The following is a 13770-nucleotide window of genomic DNA, read 5'->3' as shown; positions in this document are numbered from 1 at the left end:
AAGTTGGCCACTATCTCCAATAGTGATATCTCCGTTGACAGTCACTAGTTCGAAATCATAAAAGGCACCATCTATGCCAACGGGAACAGTGATCCCATCGTCGACAGTTTGAGAACCAGAGAAGTCTACCGACCTGTCAAACACCAAACATGACGCTAATTGAAAGGAGGATAAAAGAAATAGGAATAGGATCTTTAGTGGTACCAGCATAACACCAAATATTTTCTTAACCTTAACCTTGAAATACCTGAGACAACTCGTTTCTCAAACAAGAAACACGCATAACACCCTAACGAACAATGAGGTTTGCTCAGTTCCTGAAACCCATTTAAATGTGTTTTGATTCACAGGGTTTCGAAGGTGCCCCTTCTGTCAAGATTTTAGTTCTGCAATAGTGAAGATCCCAGAGAAAAATCGCAAAAGATTTTTGCTGCATGCAAATCCTTTTAGTTCCCGTTCCTTTCCCTTGCTGATTATTTCAATGAAAGAACCCAAAAGGAAGAATACAAGCGAGTTTGAGGCATTTTCCTTTCCGTTTGTTGTATACTAATTATAATTATTCGTATATCTTTTCTTTTCAATAGTGTGTCAATATCATAGAATCATTAAGAATCGGAATCGGGATTGGGTGACCGTTTACGCTCAAGAAATTTTGAAATGATCATTGAACCAATTGTTAAGTATAATACGGAGTTCTCTCAGGAAAGATTCAATAATACTGATCGTGGAACCGTTGAATGATATGATGCTAATGTTTAAACCCCTCAAAACCTGACAAACAAATACTTACGTAACCAACAATAGGTTACCCGGACAAAACGTGACTTACTTAAATAAATCACTAGTAAAAGATGGCACGCACGTGACTAGATTGCCACTTTTGTAAACAGATGGTGCCTTTTTTTGGAATGGAACTTTATTTTTCTCATCTATACTAATAATAGACAGGTATGAATACTGTGTAATGACGCTAACACTTTTCTAGTTTATAAACAGGTAATTAGCTTATATATATATAAATGACTGGAAATAAATGGAAACTTGTACAATAATGTAAATGATAAAACACAAAATATTTATTAATCGTTTCTCATAGTTATAGTGTATCAATCGTATCGTACAAAAATAAAGTTAAATAAAAGTTTATAAAACAAAGGTCAATATAAAAAAAACATGTTTGAAAAATGGTTAGGTATTTTTAATATTTCATTTCCTCCTTTGCTTTCGGAAAATAAAAATTACACTGGCATCACAAAAGGTTTCTAAATTATCTTTCTATGCATGATAGAAACCCACATTAATTAGATTCAGCAGCTAGGGCAGCAACTTCATCTCTCAATTTCATTCTACCGGAAAGAATGTCACTGATCTTGTTATATTCAGTCCAATGAACTTCTTGACCCTTTCTTAATTCAACATTAGTTTCATTTTCCCACAAACCAGCAATTGGCTTGAAACTGATACTAGAACCGTTAACACAGATCACAGCAGCGGAATCATCTTCGTGTTCAATAGTTGGGACCTTTTCACCTTGAGCATCAAACTTAAATCTTAAGATCTTAGAATCAGTATTAGTACCTGGGGCTTGGTTGTTCTTGTTCCATTGTTCAATAAATTTGATACATTTGACAGCAAATCTAGAAGCAACGACACGATCCTTAGAAGATGGAACACCACCTTGTTGAGCATGACCTGGGATAGCGGTTCTAACACCGAATCTACCGTGACATGATTCAGAAATAAGGTTTGCAATCAATTCAGTGCTGTATACACTGGAGGCTTGTTCGTTTCTGATTAATATCTTACCATTTCTGTTTTCACCTTGGTCATGACGGAAGTTTTCTTCTAACAAAGTCAAATCTTCTTGGATGCTTGATAGGTTAATCTTATCTTCTGGAGTATAGATGGAGACTGCACCAGTGATTAAACCGGTGAAAGAGGCGATATAACCTGAATGACCACCTTGAACTTCGACAACGAAAACTCTTCTTCTTGTAGCGGAAGCACTTTGCTTGATATCATCAGTGTATTTAACTAAAGCGTTCAAACAAGTGTCAACACCTAGAGAGTATTCAGTACCTGGAACATTGTTAGAGATAGTAGATGGGATCAAAGTCATTGGAATGTTAAAGATTGGATGTTGAGATCTACCATCACGTAATTGTTTCAAAGATTTGAAACCTTCAAACCCACCAAGAATAATTAAACCATCTAATTTAATCTTTTGGAAATAGTATGCAATAGTACCTAAATCTTCAGCGGCAACAGATCTGTTAGTACCGATTTCAGAACCACCCAAATTGTGCCAGTTTTCAACATCAATCCATTCCATCTTCTTAACTTCACCGGTTTGAATCAAACCACTGAACCCATTCATGATAGCAATTGGAGTATGACCGTGAGACAAACAGTATAGAGTTGCAGCACGAGTAGCAGCATTTAGGGCAGCTGATGGAGCACCGACATGGACGATACCAATGTTTAATCTTTCAGTGACAGGCAACATTTCAGAACCGTCATCCTTCACAGTGGTAGATAAGAAGTTTTCGTATAATTCAATGAATTCAGTGTCTCTTAGAGAAATAGCCTTGTCAAAGTTTTTACTTTCAATTGCGGCAGCGACGGATTGAGTTAATTTAACGGATTCCACTAATGGCATTCTAATGATCTTGTTTTCCAAGATACCAATCAATGGAGATGGAGTTTCTGGAGTCATTTCCAAGATGGCCTTAACGGCATCCACACCTTGTAAAGTGGCCAACCATCTGTCGTGAGCGACAGCAGTACCCCCTCTTTGAACGTGACCCAAGATGGTAACTTTAGTATCCAAACCTAATTCGATCAAGACATTCTTAACGTCTTCACAAGTAACTGGATTCAATTGATCGTCAATGGCACCTTCAGCAACAATAATAGTGTTATTTCTTCTACCCTTAGCTCTATGTCTTTGACAAACTTCCTTCAATTCATCTTGCCATTGGCCATGTGGGACAGCTCTTTCTGGAATGAAGATATAATCAGCACCGGTAGCAATACCAGCCATCAAAGCTAACCAACCACAATGTCTCCCCATAACTTCAACGACGAAGGCACGAGAATGAGATTTAGCGGTAGCATCAATGTAATCAACCATTTCACAAATTCTTTCCAAAGCGGAGTAAGCACCAATGGTGGAATCAGTACCAGACATATCGTTATCGATGGAACCAACAAGACCAACAATCTTTAAGTTTCTGTATGGAGTGACTTGTTCTTCGGTGAATCTTCCATCCTTAACCAAATCTTCCACTAAAGAAGGCCATTCATGTCTAAATAGATCGGCACCAGTTAAAGAACCATCACCACCACAAACGACCAATGCATCGATACCTTGTTCAATCAAGTTGCCGGCGGCTTGTTTACGACCTTCACGTTTCTTAAATTCCATGGAACGGGCAGTACCAATCAAAGTACCACCTTCAGATAACCAACCTCTAACGTCTTCCCAAGCCATTTTTTTCAAATATTCACCACCTCTTAGTAAACCTTCGTAACCTTCGTAGACTGCGAAAACATCACAACCAAAATGGATACCTGTACGAACAACAGCTCTCACGGCAGCGTTCATACCTGGAGAATCACCACCGGAAGTCATGACGGCAATCTTCTTCTTCTTTTGGCCCGAAAGGGTTTGCTTCAACATGTTGATGGCGGATAAAGAGGCGTCTCTAGAAACGTCTGATGAAGACTCAGAAACGTTAGCTGCGCTTTGGAAGAAAGCAGCATCATGAGCTTGAGCTTGAGAGTCAAATGGAGTAGAGAAAGAGGTGAAACCGATCTTGGTTCCCAATGGATCAGTTAAGACGACAATGGAGTCGGAGATCTTTTCAGCGGATGGTAAGTTACTAACAGAGGTCAAATCAGTGGTGAAATAAGTGATTGATAGTGGTTCCGTTGGTAATTGTTGTTGAGACATGATTAAACGCACCTTCAAAAGAGCACCTTGACTTTGGTTCTTGTTTAAAGCTTCTTGTTGAGGCACACGGAAACCTTGAGCGTCAATTTCACTCAATTTGAATGCTTCCAACCATGTTTCCTTTATGGAGTCCTTGGAAGTCCCTGTGGAAAGGATACTGTTGTCGCCATTGTGGAACTTGTTGAAGTCCTTGATGGTGCTGAAACCTAGATTATGGTAGAATTGGACGGTATTTTGGAACAGTTGTTCGTCGGTGGTAGCCAGAGATCTAAATGCTACACCGTAACAGGTTTCTTGAGATACCATTGTTGTTAGTGTGTATTAATTTAGTATGTTCTTTCTTTGCTTGGTATAGATTGCAATGGAAAAACGTAACCTTTGTTTAAGAAAGGAATCTTGACTTGAAAGTAAGTATTTAGAACAAGAGATGGATACGCAAGGTGGAGTAGTTGAGAACAATAATGGTGATAATAATAATAATAATAAATAGTGGAAAAAAAAATTTCACGACCAGGAAGAAGCGTAATAGTAAGGGATGGGACGGAAGAGATAATATGGCTCAAATTGGTGACAGCTGAAGTGATGAGATTTTGCATTTTTCACTAAGATATGAACCGCGGGAAAAAAATGGGAGGTCGCTTTGAACGGCAGCGACAAAAAATTAAATCATCCGGTTTTGTGCCGTGAAGTGTGATTTTTTAACAGTGGAAGCCAAACGTATTGGCGCGGTGCACGGGTTCAGGAAGCCAATGGTTTTGTAGGGTTCTGACGTAAATAGTGTCACAAAAGTGTGGTCATTTAATCTTGATTTCAATACATGTCGAGAATATCCTTACAGAAATGACACTGGTAGCTTCCACTCGTATTACTTGAAACAAACTTTCGCATTTAGGGATATAATGTATGGTAATATAGAGGAAGCCTAAGTTCAGGACGTGAAAGTTTTTTTGCTTCACAGAAATTTGGGGCCTTCAACCTGCACCAATTGATGTTATCTCGGGGTGATAAAATGGATGGAATACCTGAATCTGTTGCTGTTATTACTTCCCTCTACTCTTACACTGTTATTATAACAAGCCTTTGAAGGTGCTTGGACGGAAGGAAGATAAACTTTCTCGAGATTAAATAAACAATAGAAGCACCCAGTCCCATCAGGACTCTAGTTGTCCCCTTAAAATTTCAGCTTTCTCTGTCTTATTTCATTTTCCAAACATTCAATCTTTTTGCTAAAAGGATTGAAGCTTGCCATAATAATCGAATAAGGGTAAAGAAAAAAACTGGATCATCTCTTCAACTTTCAAATTCAAATTTTAAATCAGCTAAATTCCACCATTTTTAGGAACCAATATATTATATATGATTCTGCAATAAAAGCTCCTAAAACAACAACTAGTACAACACATTATTATAATACCTATATTATTTACCTACTAAAGATTAGAAACGTTTTCCAATTTTTCCTTAAAGTCTCCTGACCAAATATTCAGTTCCAGCATTTTCCCCTTATAATTACTGTTTACACAGTAAACTATGTCACTCATCTTGGGATCTATTGAAAGAAAAAAAACTTTATTAAAAATTGGAGAATCATGTAAACGTCAAGGGGCAAGATGGTTGATATCAAAGCACTCATTGACAGAATTATTGTCTGATCTTGGCGCTATTCTGGAAGATTTATCTATTGAGATCGCTTATTTGGTAGGTAGGCAAATGAGGTTTAAATATAACTTCTTGTTTCATTTAAACAAAAGACTCAAGCGCCTCTTCTTCAAAGTTGCATTAAGTCCCTCTTTGTTCAGAACGTGAACTTTTCTCCTTAAACGCCAGTATCCTTTATGCAATGTAATATGTGGTTGAGATCAATAAACAATGATCTTCAAACAAGTAATTACCAGCAAGAAACATTCAAATTCAGAAGTTGACTATGTACTCATAGACACCAATTAAATATTAAAATATTGGGGTTGTTTTTCATATATATGAAAGTCTTGAAATCAGATAAAACGAAGAGACTAATAGGTTTCTAACTTGTTCAATGATTCGCTGTAAAGCGTAGTACATTGATAACGATGCCTCTATTCATAGAAACTACCGTTGGAAACAGTAAATCGTATCATGGCATGATTCTTGATGCTTCTATTCATCAATTATGGTTGATCTCAACTTTCAGTTCCCATTTTATTTTCTTCATCATCTCCATTGGATTTCTTCTTTCTCTCTTCAATGATGTCCTTTCTAACCCATCCATTTAGTTTAATGTCGTAACCAGTAAATGTCTTCAAGTTGACGCCGTGGTCTTCAAGGTTCCATGGGATCACCCTTTTGGAATTATCAGACTTCTCGATCGACTTCGTAGTTGATCCCTCGTCTATTGACTTCCCTTTACTTTCATCGTCTGTCATGGTATACTTATAACCCTGTCTAAAGGTACAATCTACTCAAATAGCGTTTATTGTTGTTGAACCTTAGTATCTTTCTTCAACTATCATAGCCTGTATAAAGCTTTTTTTTTTAGGAATGCTTGGATTGTACTACATAACGTTGCGAACTTAAAAAACAAAACAAAGCAAAACAACGAAATTGTTATTTCAAAGAAGAGTCTATTTGATAAAATAAATATTTATAAAAAGGATATATAAACCTCATGGTCTCATATCCCGAAGTCACCATTCCGGATATTATCGTATAAATTCCTCCTATCTTGCTTCTTCTTCACGTTTCCAGAATGTAGCTTATTGCCAGCGTTCGTCTGCACAGGAATTCCATATAATTCTTGCTTTCCTCTACCATAGCCTGCTCTTGCATGGCCATGTCCACCTTGTTGGGATATTTCTTGACCATGATTGTTGTAATAGTATCCTTGAACAGGCATCTGACCCAGAGGCATTGGTTGCTGTTGTGGTGACATTTGGTTAGACATCGGAGGAGATACGTATGCTCCAGCTCCATATCTGGTAGGCGAAGCCTGATGGACATATCCGGAATAAACAGAAGGTGGTTGAGTGGGGAGCTGCGACCTTCCTCTAGGTGCCGCATTATATGGGCCTGGCTGCATTGGGGCACGAGGGTTTGGTGATCGCATTGGTGATGTAGGCATTTGAACTTGTGGGTACGTCTGCGGTCTACCATATTGCCTTTGTGTAGATTGTTCGGATGGTAGTGTCGGTTGCGGTACTGGTGGTACTTGAGAGTATCCGTCAGGAGGATATTGCTGTTGAGAAAATGAAGTGCTTTTCGAAGTTGGGATTGGACCATATGGCTGAGGTGGTCCAGCAGCTACCGGTGGAGGATATGGTTGAGGTGGCAATGTACCAGTATTTTGTGCATATGGTGGTTGTGGCATTGGTTGTGGTACTTGTGGCCCTCTCATAGGAGAGGTTGTTCTCGGACCTCTCATAGGAGAAGATTCTGCCCGAGTTCTTACCTCCTGTCTATACGGTTGAGGAGGTTGGGCTGTAACATCATATGCATACTGCTGGTTGGTATTGTCATAATTTCTATTACTAGCGTTTTGAGGTGGAATATTATTTAAATTGCTATTGATAGGTAATGCAGTTGGTGTGTAATTATCATAACCTGTAGAATGCCTATTGGTTACAGGAACTTGTTTTGGCATTGGTTTCACCTTTGGATATGTAGGTTGAGTATTTGATTGAAGTGGTAAATTAGAGACAAATTCAGTCTTTTGAGTTACAGTGGGGATTGTAGGCACCCTACTAGAATACACTGAGCTAGATTGCGACGCCTCCATATTTTGAGTAGTATCATTGATCTTGCTTGGTTTATACTGATCGAACTTTGTCAATGATTCGAAAGTTTCAGCTTCAGTTGATTCAGTAGCTCTCTCAGGCTCGAGCACCGGAGATTGTGAATCAGCCAACTGTTCCGTACTCAATTGCTCAGCTAACATCATTTGTTCCACCATACCATTTAATTCTTCAATTGTAGTTTCTGTAGAATTTACTGGTGTTCGGGATTTTTTAGATAAAGAGGAAGATGTCACTGATGGTGAAGATGTTTCTGTTGCAATTAACGGCGGTGGATTGATCACTGAAGAAGTATACGCGTTATTTGGCTCTTCTCTTTCGTCAACGATGATTGACGGAAGGTCGATCTTAAAACCTTCTTCGTCTCTTTCTATATCTGGTAATTGATAATTAGTTGAGCTCAGAATAGAATATTCAGTAGTTGGGCGTTTTTCTTCTTTTCTCACATATCGATCCGGTTGCGTTGGCAACGATTTCTCAGTTGTAATAGAGGTATCCCTCATATCTAGCGATGAGGATCCACTACTACTATTACTCTTCTTTCTAAGATTATTCAATGGGTTCCATTTAGAAAATTTCTGTTCAATGGAATGTAAATTGACATTATGTTTATTACTATTCTTTTGCAAAGCATCCTTTGTAATGACTGTATGGTATATTCCAGTAGATTCGCCTGTCGATATACTATCTTGAGATACTTCGCTTTGGAATTTTTGATACATTGGTGTAATATTTCTTGAACCCGGTTGCGTTGGATCCACGGTTGGTTTTTGCAAGGATGGCTCCTTCTTCAATTTCTTTTCATTAGAGTCTGGTACATTTTGAGGCAATTTCTTTTTCTTGTCTCCATTGATCTGATAATCCAAAGTAATATCAATTTCTTGAAAGACGACCCATTTTTTAAAACCATCAAATTCAAACTCTAGTATAAGGGGTCTGCCAAAGATTTTCTTCTTTTGAGACGTTTGTTCGTATGATAAAGTTGAAAGCCAAGCCCAAATAAAATAATCATCAATATCCACCCTTTTCACTTCAATGGATTCTTTTAAGTCATAGACATTTTCAAGACATTTTCTCGTGGCCCACCCAGCCTGGAACGTGGAATGTTTCGTTGACATTAATTTCATTAATCTTCTCGATTCTTGTGACATCTTTCGGCTGATGCCCTCCACATTGTTTTTCTTTCTAAATAATGACTTCAGTAGTGCATAGTCCTCTCTGGCTTCAAATGCATCGTGATCTTGGAAATCTAATAGTTCATTACATCGCTCTAATAATTGCCACGGTTTTCTAGAAAATTTGTCAGTTTTTAAAGTCACTAGGGGAATAGTCAATATCGTCTCTGATGAATAAGCTGTTGATTCAGCTGGCGGATATTCATTATTGAATAAAAGACTCTTTAAAGACTTTGGCAATTTGGAAGATTCCAAATCTTCAGGAACAAAACTTTTCAAGAAAGCTAGCAATAAATGAAACATTGCATCTGACCCGGGGATCCATTCATCTAAACCATCCTGTAACGAATTATTTGGCCTATTTTTGGTACTTCCGAAATCCGGTATTTGAGAATCTGTGGTTGATGCAGTGGCTGGAGGACCATTAAAGGCCCAAATGGCACACATTTTAGATATTTTCCTTGCACTCATCTTATTTACACGTGAGTTAGAAGCCAACGTTACTATGAGATCGAAAAAGTCGTATACGATGGATGCATGATTTGGTGATGCCAAACATTGTGGCATTAGTTCTAAAAAGGCCTTCTGTGGGAATTTCAAATCCTCTTCTCTATATTTAAATTCTAGGTATGATTTCCAACCCACTATTTCGGCATTTGGTAGCCTACACCATATGTATTTTAAAGCTTGAAATAAAGTGAATTCATCATATTTAGAGACTATTTTCTTTTGATGGGATTCATGCACGGGTTTACCATTCCCTTGGGGGAACAATTGGTTAAGTAATTTTAATAATTTTTCATTTGTTTGTTCTGGTCTGAAAGGGATCATTAAGTATTCCGTATCCAAACCCTTTTGTTTGATCTCTGCTGTAATGAGATGTATGATTCCCTTAACATTTTCACGTTTGAACTCGTGAAAGAATTCAAAATCATCGTCCTCTTCAACATCATCTGCTTCTTTATCTTTGGAGTTTCTGTTTGGTTGTGGTCTCACTTTAGGTAGTGCCTCTGGAGGTGAAGGCAACGGCTTCGTATTTATTGCATCTGACATTTCTTTTGCTGTTGTATTATTAATATATGGTTAAAAGTGGTGCAAAGACAATCTCTCCATTTGAATGAGGCCAGGAAAGGTGATGGTTGTCTCTAGTTTGTCGAAATCATAAGAACATAAGAACGATGCATTGATCGCTGAAAAATATTGTTGTTATTGGTTTTTTTTCCTGTCGGTCCATGTTTCTTTGTTTGTTTTTCCGAGAATGTCCTACCAAAATCAGGTCACTAAAATCGAATAGTAGTCACATTTGGAGAGTTGCCAAGGACGAAAATATTGACACTTTTGCTTGCCTTGTGGATTCAGGGACAGAGACCCAAAACTTGTGTAATTATGTGCTTATGCGAAGTTAAATATTGGTTTATATTGTTCGACGTATAATAAGTGACGTTTTATTAAAAAAATGGCATTTACTGTTGTGAAGCATCTCAACACACAGTTGTTTCAACAAGGTATTTCCCAGCTGGACTGACCATAAAATTTGGTTACATCCCAGCGTTGTATACAAAGAATTGCAATCCAAGGGCCAGCGTATGTCATGTACGTACAAAATTTCGTTTCATTTTCCCTGTCAGTGACCTCTTTAAAGGCAAACGCTAAGACCCATTCAACTGCCTCATTTCTGACTGTAGTATCGGAATTGGTTCCACTAGTCCAAGGGTCATACCCTAACCAATACGTGTTTTTCGTGCCGTCTGTGTTATTGTAGTTAAATTGTGTCTCACTACCATTACCGTTATGCTTTACTGTTAGAGAAATACCTTCAGTTTCCCCAATAAATATTGGCACCAAGTTCCATATGACATTGATTAGAACAACTAGCATCTGAAACCCCCCATCCTGATAGCTTATATATCGTAAACATTATTTTATACATGTCCGGACTTTGCAAGGTCCGCCAAAATAAAAGACAACCAGTAACGTCCTTGATCAAGATTCCTTTTGAATAACGCTGATTTCCGAGATACATGGCAAATATACAAAACCTTTTATTTATATCTGGGATATATTGTGCATTCCAACTAAACTATTTGTGGAAATGTTGTTGATGGTGGGCAATGTTAGATTATCTTTCATTGACTTTGAAAAAAATTATACCTACATAGGGTCTATCCGTCATAAGTCTTAGTACAATGTTACATAAGAAGTGTCGCTGGCTTACTTCCTAAAAGGAAAAAATTGTGCTTCGGCTGGTCATTGATTATAATTCATCATGATAAATAATAGAATGTTTATTCTCCGTCACATTATTGCCAATTGAATATATGTCCCATATAGAATGGAAATACCCAGCGAATGAGTTTAAAGTTCTAATATCGGCATACCACGAGCTGTCAAACCTTACGTACAATGCCATTTTGATAGTATGTTCCAAATCATTAGTCCTGGAGGAGTTAGACACGGTTGTATTGCGATCAGCAGTCCAAATAGCCAAACCTACTTCCCAGGATGTTCCATTGTTGGTTAATAAATACATATCCGTGCCCCAACAGAATTCTCCCAAATAGAGTCATTAAGAATGGTTACAAACGTTGTGATAGTTCTTATGGTAGTTCCAAAGCACTTGGTCAGAGAATTAAAATTCAAGTTTCGATAAAACTTACTATAGAAAGTTGTTGGCCTATCACTATTCTTTCCCTTTAAATTACCATTCGTCATATGTAAAGAACTCCTCTCAATTATTGCAGCACTCCCCCATGGTATTCCAAACTCATCAGTAGTATCCGATGAGATATTGTATGAGTTTATATTGCAAAGGCAGCAATGAGCAATACGGTGAAAAACTTTGAGAGATACATTGGAGATATTGGCTAGTAGTCTCACAAAAGAAGATGGAAATTAACTAGTTTTATTGTATGATTTGCCTGGCGATTGCAACTTTCAGATCTGAAACTTGAAGGAACTGAAACAAAGGACGTCGAGGAAAAAATCAAGAGTATAAATTGTGACATCGGAGAAAACAGACACCGCTACATAATAGCTTATGTAAACTTTGACAATAGGTTTTTGCTTCCCAACACCACAGCCGATTTTGTTTACATAATTTCAATCTTTAACTGAACTAATTTATACCGAATATATTCGTTGTTTGTAGAAGGATTCATATTTCTGAGATTGAAGGCGGATTTTGATAATTCTTGCAAATTAACACATAATTTCTAGTGTATATCCTTCCGGGTTCAAACGTTACCTTTTCGGAAGCAGCTTTGAAAACATAAAAATGCTTACAGAATAATATATTTCAATATTTACATGTCTCTAAGTAAATTAAACTATTATATATATAACATACGGATGGAGGAGATGCATAGATCTTATCATTCAATGATACGAGTGACTAAACCTGTCCCTACAGTCTTACCACCTTCTCTAATATTGAAACGTTGACCCACTTCCACTGGGGTTGGATGAACCAATTCACATTCCATCTCGACATTATCACCGGGCATGACTTGCTTGGAGTGATCTTCCACTTCTGGTGGAAATTTCATCACTGCAGTGACATCAGCAGTTCTAATGAACATTTGAGGTCTATAATTTTCACCAAATCCTGAATGTCTACCACCTTCCTCTTTGGAAAGAATGTACATGGAGGCCAGAATCTTGGTATGAGCATTCACGGTACCTGGCTTAGCCAAGACCATTCCTCTTTTCAATTGATCTCTTCTAATACCTCTTAATAAGATACCTGCGTTATCACCAGCCATGGCTTCATCCAATTCCTTTCTAAACATTTCAATCCCTGTGACAGTAGTCTTTAGGGGAGTCTTGTTGTAACCTACAATTTCCAATTCTTCACCTCTTTTCAAATGACCTCTCTCGACACGACCTGTCACCACAGTACCTCTCCCTGAGATGGAAAAAATATCTTCAATAGGTAATAGGAATGGTTTCACTAAATCTCTTTCTGGAGTTGGAATATATTCATCCACGGCGTCCAATAATTTCATAATTGCCTTTTCACCAATTTCTGGTTGTCTCCCCTCTAGGGCGCACAATGCAGAACCCATAATAATTGGTGCATTCTCACCATCAAACCCATACTGTGTCAACAATTCTCTCATTTCCATTTCTACCAATTCCAACATTTCTGGGTCATCAATGGTATCAACCTTATTAACAAACACAACAATTTTTTGCACACCAACTTGTCTAGCCAATAGTAAATGTTCTCTCGTTTGAGGCATTTGACCATCCGTGGCGGCGACAACAATAATGGCCCCATCCATCTGAGCGGCACCGGTGATCATATTCTTAATATAATCCGCATGGCCCGGACAATCGACATGTGAATAATGTCTCTTCTTGGTCTCGTACTCGACATGAGCCGTTGAGATCGTGATCCCTCTAGCTCTTTCCTCGGGAGCCTTATCGATGGCGTTATAGTCTAGAAATTGCGCTGACCCCTCTTTGGCGAGACACTTGGTAATTGCTGCAGTCAAAGTGGTTTTCCCATGATCCACATGACCGATGGTACCTACGTTGACGTGTGGTTTCTCTCTGTTGAAGGCAGCGTGTGTGGTGGCGGTGGCCATAGATCTTCTGGTAGCAATAAAGGCGGCAGAAGAACGAACCACGGAGGGCAACATCCTTGGCAGTGTAAGTCTGGGTATGGCTAGCACGGACATGATTAACTGATTGCTTGCTTGCTTGAATGCTATTGTTGTAGTGATTGTAATACGTGTAAAAGAGGGTATACATGTTATATATGAGATTTCCTTAAAATCCGATGGCCGGGTAACCGCGCTTTGAGAACCAATGAAACGCGAGAACAGAAAAGTGAGGAATAGAATATAAAGGAAGGATGGTCTCATCTACT

At 38.2% G+C, this 13770-nt stretch overlaps 4 protein-coding genes across 4 annotated transcripts; all 4 read right to left on the bottom strand.

Moving 5' to 3' along the window:
• Window positions 1–1297: 1297 nt before the first annotated feature.
• Window positions 1298–4261, bottom strand: PFK1 (6-phosphofructokinase subunit alpha; the record flags this gene model as incomplete). The annotated part of the gene is made up of 1 exon (XM_003676841.1): window positions 1298–4261. One exon carries the CDS (start codon window positions 4259–4261, stop codon window positions 1298–1300), a length of 2964 nt encoding a protein of 987 aa, XP_003676889.1.
• A 1853-nt stretch (window positions 4262–6114) lies between these two features.
• On the bottom strand, window positions 6115–6357 carry IES4 (Ies4p; the record flags this gene model as incomplete). The annotated part of the gene is made up of 1 exon (XM_003676840.1): window positions 6115–6357. One exon carries the CDS (start codon window positions 6355–6357, stop codon window positions 6115–6117), a length of 243 nt encoding a protein of 80 aa, XP_003676888.1.
• A 248-nt stretch (window positions 6358–6605) lies between these two features.
• MSB1 (Msb1p) lies at window positions 6606–9950 on the bottom strand (the record flags this gene model as incomplete). Its single annotated transcript, XM_003676839.1, has 1 exon — window positions 6606–9950. One exon carries the CDS (start codon window positions 9948–9950, stop codon window positions 6606–6608), a length of 3345 nt encoding a protein of 1114 aa, XP_003676887.1.
• A 2318-nt stretch (window positions 9951–12268) lies between these two features.
• On the bottom strand, window positions 12269–13765 carry TUF1 (translation elongation factor Tu; the record flags this gene model as incomplete). Its single annotated transcript, XM_003676838.1, has 1 exon — window positions 12269–13765. The coding sequence occupies one exon, from the start codon at window positions 13763–13765 to the stop codon at window positions 12269–12271; it is 1497 nt and encodes a 498-aa protein (XP_003676886.1).
• Between the last annotated feature and the right edge of the window lie 5 nt (window positions 13766–13770).

Source organism: Naumovozyma castellii, chromosome 6, assembly GCF_000237345.1.
Source record: "Naumovozyma castellii chromosome 6, complete genome".
NCBI classification, from domain to species: Eukaryota; Fungi; Ascomycota; class Saccharomycetes; order Saccharomycetales; family Saccharomycetaceae; genus Naumovozyma; species Naumovozyma castellii.
Note: the sequence above shows the minus strand (reverse complement) of the source record. Positions and strands in the feature narration are given on the sequence as shown.